The sequence below is a fragment of the Pleurodeles waltl genome, chromosome 3_1 (genome assembly GCF_031143425.1).
Source record: "Pleurodeles waltl isolate 20211129_DDA chromosome 3_1, aPleWal1.hap1.20221129, whole genome shotgun sequence".
Taxonomy (NCBI): domain Eukaryota; kingdom Metazoa; phylum Chordata; class Amphibia; order Caudata; family Salamandridae; genus Pleurodeles; species Pleurodeles waltl.
The window spans coordinates 1,790,613,527-1,790,627,932 of record NC_090440.1 but is presented as its reverse complement, the minus strand read 5'-3'; the positions used below and the strand labels follow the sequence as shown (position 1 = coordinate 1,790,627,932).

The following is a 14,406-nucleotide window of genomic DNA, read 5'->3' as shown; positions in this document are numbered from 1 at the left end:
GTAGTGCCCTAGTTCCAGGAAGACGTGGTTGACCCGGTGCAGGATACATTGAAACGATTGATTCAACCAATGGAGCTAGTGCCACTGCCTCTAGTCCCTAGGAAGAAAAGGTCTACCCTGCTACTGCATGACAAGGATCTGCCCCAAGTACTGTTATTTCTGAAAGGGATGGTGGAGATGAATCAGTAATTTATATGACGATGGCACAAGATGGGTAGTGGGAGGTGGTGGCTTCTGGGCCTATGCTGGCATAAAGGTAGCTGTACGCAAGGCCTGGGTGGGGTTTCCACAAGAGATGAAGGCACATATAGTTAATTGGACAGTTCCGGAATTAAGCACTGGCAGTAAATTTATTACACAACTCTGTGGCCTACTGCTGCCTACCATGGCTGCTCGAATGGAAACATTTAACAACATTAAGACCCAATGAGAGGGAGATTTGGGGACAGAACTAGTGGATCGTGAATGGCTGACAGTGATGGGTAACTGTTCAAAAGTAACCCGAAATGCTCACCTAAAACTGATGTATTACCGGTGTATCCACAGGGATTATGTGACTCCACAATGGTTACATAGACTTGATCCTACCAATCCAGAGCAGTGTCCTAAATGCAAGATTGCGCAGAGTTCATATTTATATATGTAGTGGGTATGCCTGGGGTGTACGCTTTCTGGAGGAAGGTGGTTGATAAATTGCATGTTGTAACAGACCTAGCAATCCAGCCAACAGTGCAATTATGTCTGATGGGCCTTGTACCGTGAGCTAAACGAGCCAAACGCATGGTGAAATTACTAGAACTGGGGCTAGCAGTGGCTAAGAAATGCATTGCTTTAAAGTGGCTGCCGAATAAGACACCATCTAAAAAACAGTAGCTCTTGGAATTCGCTAAATGGACCCGGGCAGAGTGTGGGGTTCGGCACAGATTACTAGATAGTGGGATGACTCTGGGAGGTTTGGCTGAATGGGATATGGGCGAGTTACGCCTACATGGAGAACTGGAGGAGGATACAGAAGCGGGGACGCAAGAGTAAACAAGGGTTCGATGATTGCAGGGGGAGAGTTGATGAGAAACATCATACACCTATGTCTGTAACTGAACTGGTGAACTGTAGTGATGAAGTGACAATACGTACATTATTGTGCAAGTGAACGAGTGACTGCTATATCAGCTTCTGTTTGGGGAGAGGGGTGGAATATGCTTTCATTTGTTGTGTATTTAATTGTTTGCGAAAACAATAAGTATTTAAAAAAGATTCTAATTTATTTGATCTGCTGTGAAGTTGTTAAAGTCTATATTTTGCAAAAGCACAAAATCCAAGTACCGTTTCATGACCGATGTTTCAAAGATTTTGATCATCGGGTACTCATGGAAAAATTATAGCAGAATGAAGAGAGAGCTATGTGACTGTATGCATAAATCTGTTCACCTTATTACGAAGTGTGGTATTGATAAAATAAACGTTTATGCGAGTACTGGCTTGCTTATATTACCAAAATTACGGTGCAGCTTCTGCCAAATGTCTACCTGGGGTAAATCGTTATTCCCCTGACAAAGCATCTGTTGTACACGTAGCCTAACATGTGGCATTTTGTAGAAATTAGACTAGATGATTTTTATATAAATCATCTGCACCAGTTCATGTAATAAATCAGTCACATTTAGAAACCTCTATAATCGGGCGGGGGTGCTTTCTATTCAAGGTTTACTGGTTGGCTGTCCAGTGTACCACCATTTTTTTTTTTTATGGAGTGTTTATCCTTAATAATTCTGAAAATGCCAATTTGATATTTATTGGCTAATATTTTCACCATGCTTATTAATATTTACTGTGTGGAAAAGGCCAGATCAAATGCCGGACACTTTAATATGGGCAATGTGGCCTTCTGTGTGATATAGGTCTTCGGAAATTAAACGTCTACTTGGCTTTGTTGACATTTGGAAACCGTTTGAGGCTTATTCACAGAGGTATTTTGATGTATGATTAGTAAGGGAGAGTACCACATAAATAAGGAATGTCACTATACTTTATTATGTTGTTCAATATGATTAGTATGTAATTAATGTGATGGTAAAATAAGATGAGAGGACCATTATGGAATTAAGAAGGAGCGTTAGTAAGTGTTCAAATATGTTACCACCATTATACTAATTAATCGTTGTGTGTGTTGCAGGAGCGGATGACTCTATTGGAGCTGGAGAACAACATAATGAAACAGATTTGACTGCTGTAGATGGCCAGAAAGAATACCTCTCTAAAAGCTATGTCTCTGTAGAAGAGGAAGAAAGCATGCATCAAAATAAAAAAGATGGCTCCCCGCACAGTGACCATGACCACGAGTTCCAAGATGGCGATCATGACCATAGTCATGGCAATTCTAACATGACTAACAAACACAAGCCACATAAGCATAAGCACTCCCACCATTCACACGGGCACTGCCATTCGTCAAAAGACATGAAAGATGCAGGGATAGCCAGTATAGCCTGGATGGTCATCATGGGAGATGGCATGCACAACTTCAGTGACGGTTTAGCAATAGGTAAGTCTAATATCACTGGCAATTTGCTGCAGAAGTCATTGTTTAAATTATTCCTAGATTGGAGCAGTTACTCCATTTAGGTATGCACCACTCTGTGCCTTGTGACAGATTAAATGCACATAGCAAAATAGGTACAGTATTTGTTTTACTGTTACTTTCAATCTTGTAATTCTTCCAGTTACATAGCACCAGCACCTTCAATTTCCAGCACGTTAGTAAAGAGTTGGCAATTATATTGATGGTGAATGAGGTTTTCTATGCCATCTAGTGTGCCTACTTTCCTGCATGCTTACAAAACAATCTCGTTCCCCTCGCTAGATGTTTTTGAATTAGTTTTCATATCCATTAAAATCACCGTAAAAATCCTTCTGGCTAGTGGTATTGCTCATTGATCAAAATGTTTGATTATGCTATTGCTGTAATTCCCCCAACTACCAGACACAGGGGGATCCTCCAAAAGCAAACCAAAGATCACTTAAAAGTATCCTTCTCTCATCCTAACATAAATAATACATGTTTTATTGTCAAAATTATATTTATAAAAATGGAAAACTTGATTAAGTAATAACTAATACGTGTCGGAAGAAATAAGAGAGTGGAGATAACATTGGACCCTGTACAACTATTCTGCCTCCTTGTCATTTTGTTAGGAAATGCTCTCAGTGAAATGCAGTTCCATTAAAACCTCTTCTTACAGGGTGGTGTCACTTTAAATTCATGTGTTCGCTGGGCAAGAGTGTTAACTATATCCCTGAGTATGTGTTTACCAGCCCCTCCAAACAGAGGAGCACTGATTGGCTTCTCTGGATCGTCACTTTTCTGGGACGTACTCTCTTTTTTCCCCATTCTTCCTAGAGAGCATTGTGATACACTGTCATTTTTAAATTAGATTAGAATAAATAAAGGTCTCTCACTGGATGACATACTATTTAGCATGGGCTTCAGACAATGCATCAAATGCAGCTGCCAGTTCCCTGCAGGTGACCCTTGCAAGGCCTCTATCTGCTGTCTGGAGATCTGGCATCTAGATTGTCTTTAATTTGGGGGTACACCTGATCTCACTGAGAAACCATTTTTACCATTGTCCAGGAAGTGGCCAAACTGGTAAAACCATAGCATGGCTCACACATTACTGGAGATATGTGCCCCCTCCTTCCAACTCGCCAAAGAGGCGCAAAGCATGCTTGGTTGATCTGCCACTTCATCTGAGACTTCCGAAGAGGTTAATAGACTTTTAGACAAATGATTCACTTTGGATATTGAGCCTTGTTTGGTCCATTTTCCCTTTACCAGTGCATCAATACCCTGTAACTTGGATGCGGTACTTTCAGATTGGAGATTAGCCTTCTTCTGCCGTTCAATTGCTAAAAGAAAAACCTAAAATGGTTAGAAAGCAAGGTGTCTACATCTCAGTTGCCACCCCCTTTAATCTAGCCCCCTTCATTATAGTTCTTATCTTTTACCACGTGTAAGAAATTGGGGTGTAGAGGGGACAGGGGGACCCTACATAAGCAGCGACAACAATCCTTTATCAAGGTGAAGACACAAGCAAACCGTAAATTAACCTGTCCTCAACCCTTTGGTAGCTTGGCACAGAGAAATCAAGCTCAACTTGGAGGCGATGTGTAAAGTATTTGTGCAAAACTTCAAACAGCAATAACGTGAAAATAAACACACGAAGAGACCTACACCAAATTAGAAAACAGTATGGTTCTTAATGCAAAGTTCTTCAGTTTGCTGAAGTACACTATCCTTGAGGCGGAACAAGATTCCCTGGGTTTGAATGACAACAGCAGCAGCTCTTCAAACAAAGAAAACATCCCATGATGCAGGCAACTAGTAACTTGGTTGCTACCGGAAAACCTCCAGCATCCAACAAACAATATCTTCATGTTCTACTCAGACCTCCCTTCAGGATCCAGATGAGAAGGAGTCTTTCTCACTATCCCACGGAAAGGTATATGATAACAGAGAACAAATAGGTTGTATATACAGGGAGTGCAGAATTATTAGGCAAATTAGTATTTTGACCACATCATCCTCTTTATGCATGTTGTCTTACTCCAAGCTGTATAGGCTCGAAAGCCTACTACCAATTAAGCATATTAGGTGATGTGCATCTCTGTAATGAGAAGGGCTGTGGTCTAATGACATCAACACCCTATATCAGGTGTGCATAATTATTAGGCAACTTCCTTTCCTTTGGCAAAATGGGTCAAAAGAAGGACTTGACAGGCTCAGAAAAGTCAAAAATAGTGAGATATCTTGCAGAGGGATGCAGCACTCTTAAAATTGCAAAGCTTCTGAAGCGTGATCATCGAACAATCAAGCGTTTCATTCAAAATAGTCAACAGGGTCGCAAGAAGCGTGTGGAAAAACCAAGGCGCAAAATAACTGCCCATGAACTGAGAAAAGTCAAGCGTGCAGCTGCCACGATGCCACTTGCCACCAGTTTGGCCATATTTCAGAGCTGCAACATCACTGGAGTGCCCAAAAGCACAAGGTGTGCAATACTCAGAGACATGGCCAAGGTAAGAAAGGCTGAAAGACGACCACCACTGAACAAGACACACAAGCTGAAACGTCAAGACTGGGCCAAGAAATATCTCAAGACTGATTTTTCTAAGGTTTTATGGACTGATGAAATGAGAGTGAGTCTTGATGGGCCAGATGGATGGGCCCGTGGCTGGATTGGTAAAGGGCAGAGAGCTCCAGTCCGACTCAGACGCCAGCAAGGTGGAGGTGGAGTACTGGTTTGGGCTGGTATCATCAAAGATGAGCTTGTGGGGCCTTTTCGGGTTGAGGATGGAGTCAAGCTCAACTCCCAGTCCTACTGCCAGTTCCTGGAAGACACCTTCTTCAAGCAGTGGTACAGGAAGAAGTCTGCATCCTTCAAGAAAAACATGATTTTCATGCAGGACAATGCTCCATCACACGCGTCCAAGTACTCCACAGCGTGGCTGGCAAGAAAGGGTATAAAAGAAGGAAATCTAATGACATGGCCTCCTTGTTCACCTGATCTGAACCCCATTGAGAACCTGTGGTCCATCATCAAATGTGAGATTTACAAGGAGGGAAAACAGTACACCTCTCTGAACAGTGTCTGGGAGGCTGTGGTTGCTGCTGCACGCAATGTTGATGGTGAACAGATCAAAACACTGACAGAATCCATGGATGGCAGGCTTTTGAGTGTCCTTGCAAAGAAAGGTGGCTATATTGGTCACTGATTTGTTTTTGTTTTGTTTTTGAATGTCAGAAATGTATATTTGTGAATGTTGAGATGTTATATTGGTTTCACTGGTAATAATAAATAATTGAAATGGGTATATATTTTTTTTTGTTAAGTTGCCTAATAATTATGCACAGTAATAGTCACCTGCACACACAGATATCCCCCTAACATAGCTAAAACTAAAAACAAACTAAAAACTACTTCCAAAAATATTCAGCTTTGATATTAATTAGTTTTTTGGGTTCATTGAGAACATGGTTGTTGTTCAATAATAAAATTAATCCTCAAAAATACAACTTGCCTAATAATTCTGCACTCCCTGTATTGTACAGAATTGATTTTTAAAAAACAGTTTTTGCGCTACGAATTCGACTTACAGTTAAATGCTTCACCTCTAGAGTGACACTTTCATGATAAGCATCCCAGTGCAGAAGATATAAGCCAGTTGTGTTCCAAAACTTCAGAGTAATGGTGGCATATTCTCCTGCTGTGTCCTAGTCAAACGCAAGGCCCAATGCCTGGGCTTCCATTGGTATGAACTGAAGATGTGCTATGATTCAGAGTGGGCAACTAACATTGAGTACAGAATTCTTCTCTATACTTTTTGACGAAAGATTATATTCAATCCTATCTCATTGATTGTTTACTTAAAGCCAACATGCCCCAAACAGTTGTTCAAGGTTTATATTTATAAACCAATATAATTACTTTTGGTTCAGAAGATTTTGTTTAAGTTGAATTGCTGTGAAGCTTTACCATTTGCCAACTCTGAAGTGGATTTCAAACCAACCCTCCTTTGATAGGATGAAGAGGCTAAGACATAGTCAATACTTATTTTCCCTCATCAAGCCTGTAATGGCATTCCAGTCTTTAAAGGTTGGCAGCCCGTTCGAAGTAAGCTCCTCCTTGGACCTTCCTCCTTCTCGGGGGAAACACAAAATTAAAGAGGCAAGTTGGTCAGCAGGAAGAACAGGTCTGATTCCCAGGTCGCAAAAGAGTTCAAGAAATCCTGCTGAAGTCCCCATGCCCCAGACCACCTTCAGCACAGTCACACTCCATTCTAGCACGGTTGAATGCTTTCTCTGTAGTACCAAATAGGACTGGAAAAATGAGACACACTCCTCTTAAGAGCAATTAATAGGTGTTGCTCTCAGAAAGGGAGCAGTAACACTATTCACCTTGTCTACTTGAAGGGAAAAGACATCTACAGTGTAAACCAGTTCTTCTGACCCTGTACAGAAGTTCAAGATACTGACTCTAACTCAGATGCTGGCAGCTCCCTGGAACGCCTCCCTCTTAAGGCAAATACCAAGATTCTGGTCCCAATGGCAAAATGTGTTCTTTAGCAGAAGGGGCACATCCACCCTTACCTGGACAATTCTCCATCTGTGCAGGAACAAATGAATAAACAGAGTCCTTTTAAGCTCTAGTGCTCTGGACCCTACACAGTAATGGTTCTCAGAGGACTGCTCAAAATGCTTCAGTGTTCCATTAGGATGGATGCAATTCATGTAGCGATTCTTTATTACAGCCTGAAAAAAACAAATATATTCCCTATTTTGTAGAGGGCAGTGGCCACCACCCAGACAATGGACCATGTCAGCCTAGTGGTTCCAGAGGTTTCCGCAAATGATGCTCCAAGGTAAGCTTAATAGGGAGCTCCATCTGCTGAATCACTGGGACTCACTGTAGGACAATGAGTTTGGGTTTTCCAGAGACGACTGAGTCTACAGGATCCATTCATAGGGGTGGTGTCCTGTGCCAAGCTCCTCAAGCCTTTCCTTTAGCTTCATCATGCAGAATTCTCGGGATAATTGCTGGAAAACATATGAACCAAGCTATACCTGGCTGATGAGCCCTAATAAGGGCAAAGCCGGTCCTGGGTTGCTTGTGTTTAAGTTCAGAGAGAACCTGGCCTGGAAGATCGGCCTGGACTGTGCCCATAGGAGCAGGGTCAAGACTGATTTGCATATGGCTGGGACCAAACTGAGGTGGCTTGGTGTTGCAAAATAATGTTAACTACTCGGGCTGAATCCTAGTCTATCAGTGGCTGAGATTAATTCAAGCATTCGATTTAAAGCTTTAAGTGGGATGGACATGCCCAGCCTTGCGTCCTATGCCACTGGAATCAATCTATACCTGTTTAATCAGCTTTAATGAGGGCCAATCCAGTCCTAGGTTGCTGGTGATCTGTTTTAAGGAAGAACTGACCTGACAGTTCAAACTGGACTGTTCTCAGTGGAAACCTGCACGACTTGGCTCACAGGGTTGTGGATAATTCTCCATAGCCAACAAGGCAGCCCGAAAACATTTGGTGATTCTTATGCATCCATTTCCTCTGTTTCTACGACCTCTTGGGATCTGAGCCTGTTCCTGGCAAAGTTTGTGTATATATTTGAGCTGATGGCCTTATGTGAACTGAAACTTTGTTCATGTGTGCCTTGTTAATATGTGGCCCCCTTTTCACCTGAGAACCATTTGCAGAGTGACATTATGAAGGTATTATTGGAGTTCCATCTCATACTAATAGTTATTCCAACTTGTGTCCCTGTCCCAATCTCTCCGTGGCTGACAGGCAGTTCTTGCTCGTTTAAATCGACAGAACCAATGACCAGATTGTATTGACTGATAAACAGTTTGTGATGTTTGGGTGTAACAAGGCCAGTGACTGCTAGGCTAGATGGATAACGTTTCATTACCATTGTTACACTTTGAATATAGCAGATGCCTCATCAAGGCACACTCATGAAGAGCTAATATGGTCTTCGAGGCATCATCCAGGCATATTCTTTTCCGAGACACATTCCAGGTGATATGTGGGTTACCTCACACATTTTGCTGACACCAGGCTTGCAAAACGTCCTCCAAGAGAGATGGGTGATATCTCTCTCTCTTGATTTATATATATATATATATATATATATATATATATATATATATATATATATATATATATATATATATATATATATATATATATATATATATATATACACATATATATATATATATATATATATATATATATATATATATATATATATATATAACATTTTGTCCGATTTCTTTTCAAGAAGACTTGAAGTGTCATTGATTACAGGGAACTTGTTAAATTGTTATACCTTGCGAGACCTAGGTTCAATCTCTAATTAGGTAAGTGTCCACATAAGTTGATTTGTTCGTAAATAACAATCAACCCAACAAAAAGAATTCGTTTTGCATACAGTTAAATGTTTTGTCAGCAACATGCACTGCATTATCAAATAACGAAAGAGGAGATGTACTGTAGAAAGAGAATGCCTTAATAAGTTTGATGGCTGCTGAAAACAAAATAGGCAAGTTAAAGCACACAATTAGGCATGAGCAGTAGTAGAGATGCAGGTGAATGGGACTCTTTTGAAGTGGTGCGTTAAACTTCTTTTGCACCAATTTGTAGAGTAAAATGTTTAATACTGTAGCTCTGCATTGGGACTCTTCCAGAGTGGTGTTGTATTTCAATTGTTTTAATTACAAAGGCACGATTTAGATTTTGGCAGACATGGTAATCTACCACAACTGTGGCGAAGATCCTGGCCTGCCAAACTGATGGTCCACCTGCTTTATTTAGAGTCGGGTGGGCTATCATATTATCACCAGCATGAGCCCCCGCTGACTCCTCCAGTGGGATCCTTACACCGCAGCCCAGTGGACCTGGGTTTGTAGGTGTAAGTACACCAGACCATCCACCCTATTCAGAGTGGACTGTCTGATGTACTTTTTTTTTCTCTTCAGGGCATAGAGGAAAAGCCTGGTGGCCCCGAAAAGAAACATGACCCCACCCTCACTCTGAGAGAAGGTATGTTTCTGTAAAACAAAACAGTTTGCTGAGCTGCTGCATGAAATATGACAGCGACACAATAAACATTCTGTGACTTCAGAGGAGACACTATAGTTAAAGCATAGAGATCTCAGCCGAACAGACTTAGATCTCAAAATATGTCGGGCAGTAATGGGCCAGGTCTGCAAAGGTTATTATCTCCACTCCCTTGTGGACTACATAACTGCTCACCAAACTTTAAATTGGACCCAAATGTATTGAAAGCAAAGATTGGCTTCTCATGAGTGATCGATTGTAGATGTAATTATATGAAAACAAATAACTAAGATAAAAGTAATGTAGCCACGCATACACAGTTTAACATTTACAACTTAGTCCTGTAAAATTTTCACTGTCTTGATGATGACCTGTTAAGTTTGTGACAAGTTCAAAATATTTTTGACGCTCCAGTAGTCAGACAAGGCCCATAAAGCGCAGGAAGAGCTGTGGGTATTAAACTTGTAAGTGTTCAGCTACATTGCTCTGATCTTTGTTGGTTGTTTCTAATATATACACATGTATAATCTGTTACTTTTCAACTTCACTGGCGTGATCAGTGAACACTTTTTTCATTGTGTTATGGGTTGCTTTTTGTTCATGTAAAGTTACGCACCCACACCATCCCCCACTGCACTCATGATTTCACACATTGAATCACGCATGACCCCAGTGCCAGCGTTTCCTGATTCCATTTAAGAGTACCTCACCCAGTCTGGAGTTTCTTTTTTTGAATGATGCATTTATAATACTGAATTTATAATGCAGTAAATTGGGCTACAAGAACCAGAATGCTAGGAAAATAACCTGGACCGGATAAGTTACTGGCTAGTGGAATTGGGAAACCTTAGAGTTCTGAGTATTACATCACTAGTAAACTCATTTATGTGACATATGATTATCTGTTGCACAAAGAATAGCATGTTCTAAATGTGTATAGCGTGGTTGCATATGGAGCCATTATTGTGATTGCAGTGGTGTTTAGGTTTTGATTCATCCTTTTAGCCAAATTAGCTCTTTAATGGAAGTAACAAATATGTTCTCTTCTGTATTTCAAAGAAAACATGATCAGATTATTACTTCTCATTGAAAGTAAATCTTGTAATGTGTATTGTAGATTTAAGATAAAAAAGGGTGCTAAAAGTTAATTTGTTAACAATTTTTACAGGTGCTGCCTTTAGTGCTGGATTGACAGGTGGCATAAGTACATCCGTGGCTGTATTTTGTCATGAGCTTCCTCATGAACTGGGTAGGTTCCTTTCCATGAATCCTAATTGTGTTTATTTGGTGTACAGTTAAAAATAATTAAAGTGGCTGAAGAGAATGGTGTTTGAAACATAAAACATTGTAAGCTCAATGTACACCTCTTTAGTCATATGGAACCAAATACATTCACAATGTTTGCAGCATCTAATAGGTCATAAAACATTAATTTTGTATCATAAATTGGCCTCTTGTTCTCCATACTCATTAAAGTTTGAATAGAAAGACTTCTTTGATAGATTAACCCGACTAATTGTGCTGAAGGCTTTAACAAGGTCACGGGCAAACCAGTTTTAAATTGGAGAGGAAGAGGAAGGTTAACGGATAAATTCTTTATGGTGGTCTGGGATAAAAACTTTAATGTAAACAATAAAAAAGTATCTCTACAGAAGTTTTGGAATGTCACTCGTAGTATACAGTTATGAATATTGATAGTTATATTTACTTGTTTTCAGTTGTCTTTAAAGTCTTTTACAGAGTTCTTGTTTGTTTTGTTTTAAGCTCTGAATCCCTTGTACCAATGGTAGTAGCATTTCTTCTGCATAATATGTTAGGCCTGTCTCGTGATGTCTGAATTGGGGTTTCTGAATTTCTTTAGATTGAAGTAGATTCTTTGAGTCCCACTATTTCGTGTAAGTCCATGGACCACCCTCACCTCCTACCCCTATATATAAATTACATTGAGCGAACAGATGACGGTTTCAGTTAGACAGCCTGATGCGTGTTTTTTATTAGGGATGTAAGCTCAGACAATGTTTCATTACAGGTTATCATTTTTGAGTCTGGAAAGCCCAAAGATTGTGTATCATGAACGGTGATTAGAGAGGGGCCTTAGGTCAGTCTCTTTAGCCACTGCTCGCTCTGGGTCAGTCTTTTTCTGCTGTCATTCCTTGTTTGATGTTTCTCTCACACTTGCATTCACCCGCAGGAGTTTTTGTCACGTTTACATTAACATGACTGAAAAGAAGTATGCCTCTTAGACGGCAAAGTCAACTTCACCAATTGCTCCCTTTCCACAAGTACCGAATTTTGCCAGCATAAAAAAACCACTCGGCTCCCAACTTGTTGCACCCTTGCTGCAAACCACAATAGACTGTAAGGGAAATCCCCTTATGCATGGTACCACTACATCATGACGTTACTGCTCTGCCACTTCATTATGTTTAAACATGTCCACTTTACTTGCAAAGATTCCCATCAAACACTTGCTTTAGCTTTGCTGGATCCTGCCTCCCTGATTCTTGCAACAATTTGCCGCTGGGCAGCTGATCCTCCACTGGCACTCTGTGAGTGACATGTACTTACTCTACTGTTGTCTAGGCTCTAGGGATCCCTGGATCACGGATAAGCCTGTAGCTAAGAAAGGAGTGACAGCATGGAGCCCAGTCTTCTCACCAACATCTTTGTGGACTGCTAAAATGCACATTTATATTTTGAAAGTGCTCAGAAGCACCTATGACAGGCCAATCCTTGTTAAGATTTCTTGGCTGCAGTGATGCTGCTTGCGGGGGTCACCTGCCTGTTAGAAGCAAGAAAGATCGGTAACTGGAGAGCTATTCTACAATTCTGTTACACTCCCTGTAGGAAAGTAGCCTCTTTCTAGCTTGGCTACCCCCACTTTTGGCCTGTTTGTCAGTGTGTTTGACTGTGCCTGCTGTGATCCTGCTAATCAGGACCCCAGTAGTTATGCTCCCTCCCTTAAATTTGGTTGTTGGTTACTGTTAACACAGTATCTCACCCACTATTGGCATACTGGTGCACCTTTATAAGTCCCTAGTATACAGTACCTAGGTACACAGGGCATTGGGGTTCCAGGGGATCCCTATGGACTGCAGCATATATTTTGCCACCCACAGGGAGCCCAAGCAAATGCTTCTGCAGGACTGCGATTGCAATCTGCTTGAAAAGGTGGAATCACCCTTTCACTGCCATTTACACTGACTTATAAATCACCCCTGTAGCAGGCCCTCCAGCCCTGAGGGCAGGGTGCAAAGTACCTATGTTTGAGGGCACTCGCGCACTAACAGAGGTGCCCCCACGACCTCCAGGACCATTTTCCCAGACTTCGTGAGTGCGGGAACGTCATTTTACACGTGTACTAGACATAGGTCACTACCTATGTCCTGTTACATAATGGTAACTCCGAACATAGGCATGTTCGGTATCAAACATGTTGGAATCATACCCAAGGATTATGCAAGCATTGGTTGTATGATTCCATGCACTCTGGGGGTTCCTTAGAGGGCCCCCAGTATTGCCATTACAGCCTGCTGAGGTTTTCCAGGCAGCCCCAGCTGCTGCCACCTCACAGACAAGTTTCTGCGCTCCTGTTGCTTGAAGAGCTCGAGCCCATGAAGGCAGAACAAAGGATTTCCTTTGAGAGAGGGGTGTTACACTCTCTCCCTTTGGAAATATGTGTTACAGGCTTGGGAGGGATAGCCTCCCTAAGCCACTGGAAATGCTTTAAAGGGCACATTTGGTGCCCTCCTTGCATAAACCAGTCTACACCGGTTCAGGGACCCCCAGTCCCTGCTCTGGCCCAAAACTGGACAAAGGGAAGGGGAGTGACCACTCCCCTGTCCATCACCACCTGAGGGGTGGTGCTCAGAGCTCCTCCAGAGGGTCCCTGGGTTTTGCCATCTTGGATTCAAGGTTGGCAGGGAACTCTGGGAGCATCTGAGTGGCCAGTGCTAGCAGGTGACATCACAGCCCTCCCCTGATAGGTGCTTCCCTGATTAGGTGACAAATCCCCCTTTTAGGGCTATTTAGGGTCTCTCCTTTGGGTGGTTCCTCAGATTCGGATTGCAAGGCTCCAGCAGTATATTCCTTGGTAGACCAGGCCCTAGTTACCAGGGGTACCATTTACTAGGGACTTACAGGGGGTGCTAAAGAGTGTGCCAATAGTGGAGAACTACTGTGCGGTTTTGGGAAAAGCTCTGGCACTGGGGATTTGGTTAGCAGGGACCCAGTGCACTTCCAGTCAAAATCACATCAGAAACCAGGCAAAAAGTGGGGGCTAAACATGCCAAGAAGCGTGCTTTCCTCCTTCACCTTCTCCACTCTGGACAGAGTTCATGTATTCCTTAGAAATGGAATGTACAGCTTCAGTTACAGGAGTATCGGAGGGAACCCAGGGCACCAGTAGTGGCTGTTTCTGTTTTCAGGCTTGCCAGGCCAGTGTTTCTAAATTCTCCATGTTTCTGTGCTTGATTCTCCATTATGTCTGTTTTATTATCTAGTTGAACTGTCTTATTTTGTAGGTGAAGGAACTTGCATTCCACTATTTAAACACCACTCCAGCAACCCAAGTTCCAACTGTCTTTCAAACTTGTATCACAGATACAGCTTTGTTCATTGTGACTTGTTTCTTTGTGTGTCCAGATCACCCAACACCTCTTTCTGAGCCCTAACCAGATCACTCGCCATTCCGTCCTCTGCAGCCTCTTCCCCAGCAACGTACTTCCTCCATAAAGGGAAAAAACAAGCTTACACTCCTGCCATCTACTGTTGGGGGCA

General features: G+C 41.9%; 1 protein-coding gene across 3 annotated transcripts in view; it reads left to right on the top strand.

The window, feature by feature from the left end:
* SLC39A10 (solute carrier family 39 member 10) overlaps positions 1 to 14,406 on the top strand; it is a 269,902-nt gene that overhangs the window by 179,658 nt on the left and 75,838 nt on the right. For all 3 annotated transcript variants that reach the window (XM_069225865.1, XM_069225864.1, XM_069225866.1), the window contains 2 exons: positions 2,174 to 2,542; positions 10,796 to 10,876. In XM_069225865.1, coding sequence (XP_069081966.1) covers positions 2,174 to 2,542; positions 10,796 to 10,876 — 450 coding nt within the window. The remainder of the gene's footprint in view (positions 1 to 2,173; positions 2,543 to 10,795; positions 10,877 to 14,406) is intronic.